Source organism: Danio aesculapii, chromosome 2 (genome assembly GCF_903798145.1).
Source record: "Danio aesculapii chromosome 2, fDanAes4.1, whole genome shotgun sequence".
Lineage (NCBI taxonomy): Eukaryota > Metazoa > Chordata > Actinopteri > Cypriniformes > Danionidae > Danio > Danio aesculapii.
In genome coordinates, this window is record NC_079436.1 from 53,898,782 (window position 1) to 53,905,341 (window position 6,560).

At 36.7% G+C, this 6,560-nt stretch overlaps 1 protein-coding gene across 1 annotated transcript in view; it reads right to left on the minus strand.

Moving 5' to 3' along the window:
* Window positions 1-271: 271 nt before the first annotated feature.
* abhd8a (abhydrolase domain containing 8a) overlaps window positions 272-6,560 on the minus strand; it is a 32,821-nt gene continuing 26,532 nt past the window's right edge. Inside the window, exons 4-5 of the mRNA XM_056445701.1 lie at window positions 5,613-5,829; window positions 272-844 (exon numbers count right to left, since the gene is read on the minus strand). Coding sequence (XP_056301676.1) covers window positions 626-844; window positions 5,613-5,829 — 436 coding nt within the window. The 3' untranslated portion in view covers window positions 272-625. The remainder of the gene's footprint in view (window positions 845-5,612; window positions 5,830-6,560) is intronic.

The following is a 6,560-nucleotide window of genomic DNA, read 5'->3' on the forward strand; positions in this document are numbered from 1 at the left end:
CTAAAGGGGGCTAATAATACTGACCTTAAAATGGGTTAAAAAAAAGTTAAAAACTGCTTTTATTCTAGCCGAAATAAAGCAAATAAGACTTTTTCCAGAAGAAAAAATATTATAGGAAATACTGTGAAAATTTCCTTCCTCTGTTAAACATAATTTGGGAAATCATTGAAAATTAAGTTTACAGGAGGGCTTGTATGTAAAAAAAAAAAAATACAAATTTCACAGGAGGTTACATAATTTTGTCATACTTCAGTATATAACATGCCATCTCCTTTTGAATCGACACACACACACACATACATATGATCGTGTATTTTTGAAAGTAACCTCAGTGTGCATTCTCTCTTCCTCTCGTATTCAATCTCATCTTGATTTGCTCCTCTGGACGGAGAGTCTGAACAGCACAAGAAGGAAAGACAATAGTCCAAAGGTAGCATCGAGAAACGAAGGCGTAGTTGATGCATGAACCATCATTGCTTGTTTTTCCTCATTGCTAATTCTCACGCAGAGAACGCTTTCTGAGCCGTCTGGACTCCTGCTGGGCCTTTCTGACCAAAATCCAGCTCTCTCTCAGCCAAGCTTCAGCTTTCTGAATAGTAAACCCAAAAAGTGGTCCATCTTCAGGTTACTTGTTTAAGGGTTTGTTGATTTTGAGAGTCTGGACGGCTGTGGTGTCGTCGGCTGTGGTCTGGTCCGCTGTGATCTTTTTAGTGGTGTCTTTTTTGGAGATGTCGGGCTCCCAGAGGAAGAACTCGTGTAGGAGTGTGTTCACGGTTTCGGGGCACTCCATCATCACCATGTGGCTGCCCTCCTCGATCACTTTCAGGAACGCAAACAGGAGGATCTGAAATCATAATAGAGTATTTTAGGTTTTATTTTGTTAGATTAAGTCAGAAAATGATATGTATTTGAAATATTTCATTGAACACGTCATTTTTTTCTGGGAATAATATTTCCAAAGGAGCTGTTGACATGGAATTAAAGCAGATTTTGGTAAAAACCCAAATGATACAAACATAAAAAAGAAACTAAACAATCTGAAGATTGAGTTCTGTAAGAACAATGAAATGACACAAGGAGAAAGTGCTGAACTGCTGAAATGCATTGAATACTTTATATAAAAGGCTTTTTTTTGTAACTTAAAGACGCCTCTTTAAGTTAAAGATTCAAGAATGAAGTCACATGCATTGCTCAGGTGTGAGTTTTTCAACTCACTTCAACAGAGTGTCAAAATCTTGATGGTTCTGTTGGTCTCGTCAATCAAATCTGAGCTTTATTTTGTATTTTCTATTGGATTCAGGTCAGGTGATTGGCTGGGCCATTCCACAGCTTGATTTTCTTTCTCTGAAAGCATTTGAGAGTCTCCTTGGTTGTGTTTTGGATCATTGTCATGCTGAAATGTCCACCCTGGCTTCATCTTCATCCCCCTGTTAATGTAGATGTTGAACTGAAGCAGCTGATATTCATTTACACTGAGGAAGGGCAGAGGGTTGCTGAAGATCTACTGAAAGATTTAAGCTGCTGTCTGGGCTTTCACTGCCTTTCTACACCCCCCTTTCTTCATGTGTTCAATACTTTTCCCCTGTGTCATTTCATGTCATTACGCATGACTTCATTTGTAAACTAATTAGATTTGTTTTCTTTGCATATATGGAAATTTTCAAGTCAATAGCACCTTTAGAAATATGTTTTCTGAGAAAAATGGTGTCGCGTTCAATACTTTTTTCCCTGCTGTATATTATGAATCAAAAGATTAATATATAATCGACATCACTTTCAAAGGAAAATTGCTGTACTGGTAATGAAAATATATATTTTATGAATCAAAATTAGGAACGCAAACAGGAAGATCTAAAATACAAACAATTTATTTCATAATAGAATATTATATATTAACATTCAATTATATATTTATATTATGTGTATTTGTGTATTTATGTTTATATAGCGGATTTATTGTGTATGGCCATACACCCAAAGCGCTTCACAATCATGAAGGGGGTCTCTCCACACCACCACCAGTGTGCAGCATCCACTTGGATGATGCAACGGCAGCCACAGGACAATGGTGCCAGTGCGCTCAACACACAACAGCTATAGGTGGAGTGAGGAGACAGAGATAGAGCCAATTCAGTGTATGGGGATAATTGGGAGGCCTTGATGGGGAAGGGCCAATGGAGGGAATTTTGCGAAGACAATGGGGTTAGACCCCAACTCTTAACGAGAAGTCCCATGGGATTTTTAATGACCACAGAGAGTCAGGACCTCGGTTTAACGTCTCTTCCGAAAGACTCACTGACCATATAGAGCCCCCTTTTCTATACTGGGGCATTAGGACTCACACGGACCGCAGGTTGAGTTCCCCACTGCTGGCCTCTCTAACACCACTTCCAACAGCAACCTGGTTTTCTTATGTGGTCTCTTATCCAGGTACTGACCAAGCTCAGCCCTGCTTAGCTTCAGTGAGTAACCGGTCTTGGGCCATAGGGTGATATGGCTGTATCTATGGCTTTGTATATTATATAGTATATTTTATTTTGTTAGGTTAATAGTGAAAATTTTATGTACTGTATATAATATCAAGTAAAAACAGAGCAAAGCAAATATCAAGTTTAAACAAATATCAAGGTTTTGTTGAACAAGAGAAATATAATATAGTAATTAATAGCAATAAATGAATTGCCTTGATTATTAATTTTTACAGAGCAATAATTTATATTTTTTGGTATTTGTATTAGAATAATTTTTTAGGACAGTCCAGATTATCTATAAATAAGAGGACAATGAATATATAACGGGTAAAGGGTATATGTTAGAGTTATTTAAATATTACACTTATTATATTAAGTTATTTATTAATAAGAAATTTTAACATGCATTTAAATACATACATTATTTGTATTTTTTCTGTTATTCATTTATAATAATTTCTTTTAGAAACAACTTTTATACAAAACACAATAAACATTCATATTGTTTGTTTAATATTACATATCTAATATAAAAATAGCATATATATATATATATATATATATATAGAGAGAGAGAGAGAGAGAGAGAGAGAGAGGTGGGCCGTTATCGGTGTTAATATGAGACTCTTATCATGCGATGAAAAAAAAAGTATCGCCGTTAATCTATTCTCAAAGTTAGGTTGGGAGTTGGGTCTGTTATAGGCAATAATATAATTAAGGTGTTTAAGTGCTTTCATGTAAGAGTTTCCTGTAATTTGGGGTGACTTTAACTCATTCATGCCCCCATGACAAACTGGGGTATTAGATGCAAATAAGGAGTGAGGACTGGTGGAAGACTGTTATGGAATTTAATAACGCATGGCAAATGGAAAGAAAAAAACATGCATTTCGTGTGTGTGTGTGTGTGTGTGTGGTCCTTTACTGACAGCCGCCTGTGTCTTGGATCTTGTCGGAAAATATGGCGAATATTCCTAAATGACGGTAATATTTTGATCGCGGTGTTTACTTCAATAATGCCACTAATATCTGCATACTCCACATGTCTTAATTTCTGTTTAGTTCAGTTATGACTTTAGTCAGATTAAGGTGATCAAAAATCGCTGTTTGGAACTTATGTAGGCCTACAGTTCATAATTAATGTTTAACTGAATAAATGTTTAACAGTTAGTAAAGACAAGTGCATCTTATTGAACATCATTTATTTTCATCACCAATTATCATAGTAGAACAGTTTCTCAAGCAGTTTGTGATGCATTTTGGAAACAGGAGATGAGCCCCTGGTCTAATGCGCCACCCGGTTAGAGAAACCCGTTCTCAAAGACTAATATTTAGCCATTATTTGGGTAGCACACATAGTCTGAATGCCTTCAGCAGAATTCAAATGAGCCATTTTAATCCAAGATTACAGCGAGACTAATCTAGATTAAAAAAAATTAATCTATGCCCACCTATAATATATATACATAAGTAAACAAAATAATAACAATAAAACCATTTATGTATATTACTTTACAATAAATGTAGAACTCCATATTAATTTTCTACAGTAATAGTTCACTTAAATATGTTACACATTGATTCATTCAAATAATCAGTTTTAATGTCTTTAAAGCATTTAAAAATTTTATTTATACATTGTAATATATTGCTGTTTTGCAGAAGCAGATCTGAGGTGTATTTTTTGCAGTGTTGTGACTGTCTCTGGAAGTCCAGCAGTGCACAGAGACGCCAGTGTTCAACTGAAGAACGCACACACATAATGCAGCACTGACACACAGAGCAGTGTGTGTGTTGAAGAGGAGAGTCATTATAATGAGTGAGAGACGCATCACACTGTACACAATCACTTACTGAAGTCTGCAAGATTATAGCTCAATTTCACAAACATCTGCTTACATTTTATCCCAGAAATAAAAGAATAAATTCATTTTTATGGTCCCACTCTCTGAAAGCAAGTGCATTCAGTTTGCTTATTTGTTTACTGATGTAATATCAGAAAGGCAATCCGCTCATCCAATCAGTCAAGTTGTGTCGACATCAGACATTTTCAGTCATTTTCTGATTTCAAGGCATTTGATGGTAAAATCTTGGCAGAGATCGTGCAGATTATGAAACATCAACCTGCAGTCTTGACACGCTCCCCACATCATTCTTCAAAACGGCGTTGAACTGTCTAGAAATGGATCTCCTAAAAGTAGTAAATGCTTTACTTCTGTCAGGGACTTAGAGAAACTTGTTCATGCTTTTATCAGCATCAGATTGGATTACTGTAATGGCCTCGTCACTGGCCTTCCCAAAAAGACAGTCAGACAGTTGCAGTTTATCCAGAATGCTGCTGCCGGGATTTTGACCAGAACCAGAAAATCAGAGCACATCACATCTGTCCTCAGGTCTTTACACTGGCTCCCAGTTACATTCAGAATAGATTTTAAAGTATTACTACTCGTCTATAAATCATTAAATGGCCTAGGCCCTCAATACATTACAGATATGGTCACTGAATACAAACCTAACAGATCACTCAGATCATTAAGATCAAGTCAATTAGAAATTCCAAGAGTTCAGTCAAAGCAGGGTGAATTGGCTTTTAGCTACTAACAGCGCCCCCTACTGCTGGAATCAGCTTTCAGAAATGATCAGATGTGCTTCAAAATTAGGCACGTCCCACAGATCACACTATGTTTTTCTCTCTTTTTCATTCTTTTATAGCCGGTTTTAACACATTTTAATCTGTTTTAATCATTTTTAATTCTTTTAATGGTTATTCGTTTAGTTTATTCCTGAATATAGTATAAAATGTGCGATATTAATAAACTTGCCTTGCCTATATTTAGTGTTTTCTCTGAACAATGTTTACTTTCAGCAGCATGTAAACTCATTTGCTCTCTGTGAATATCACCATTAACGTTACCTAAGCAACCTCAAAATGGGAAAGCCCACTAATGGTTTTAATTGCAACCCAGAGCGACAGGCAGCAACAAAGTCGTTGCTAATGAGAATGAGGCATAATAAGGGCACTAATATAACAAAGTGGCAGGGTTAAACTATGAAACAATACTGATAAACAGACAACACGGGAACTAAAAGCAAGGACTCTTACGGCTTCTAATGTGCTCAGTCAAAATGAAAATGTGCGCAAACCTCTGCCATGCGCTGATCCTCGTCGATCGGCACAAACTTGTCGTACATGCCGTGCACCAGCAGTATGGGGACGGTGAGCTCGGCGTGATAAACCTCGTCTCCCTCCGGCCAGTACTGACCGCTCATCATCGCTCGCAGTACAAACGGAGACACGTTAAAGGCATTTCCCTCCTTCAGAAGCTGCTTTTCTTTCGCTCCCTGTCTGGCGAAACCAGCCCTGAGGGATAAACAGAAGAAAAGACACGTTTGTTTTTTTTCTCCTGGATGTTTATAGGGGAGATTCGAGAACTGCATTTTGAGAGACTCCAAGATAAACCAATTATTTTTCAAAAACAAAACTTCAATGAAATAAAAATGAATTATATTAAGATATATATTAAAATAATGTTTGTATGTGTATTTAGGGACATTGTTTTCTCAAAAATAGTAACTTAAAGACTCCCCATATCCCTATGATTCTTGATTCTGATTGGCTGATAGCTGTGCGATACTCTGGTAGTAACAGCACTCATACCGCCTCTTCACCCTTCACCTCTGTGTATTACTCCGCCCACATACAGCAACAAGGACAGTCTACAGAAATATTCCTGCTGTTGGACAACATAATGTACTTTTGAGCCTTTTTTAAGTCAAGAATGTAGTTGTTTAGATTGCAATTATGCAGTTTATTTATAAGGATAGTGCCTATTTTAAAATATTTATAATTTTTGAGAGACAGCGTATCGGCGGCCATCAGCCTGTCATACCAAAAGCGGTTGACGTTGTCTATACACAAGATGGCGACATAGACTGCATATTAAGCCCTTGGAAGATTAAAACAGCGTAATTTCTAACTACATTTCTAACTGTTAAGTGATATTCTAAGTCAATCTCTCTCTCTTTTGTATGTTGTAGTGCTGTATTTAAACCATATAATTGAAGTGTATGTGTTGTGTTGGCAGAAAGAAA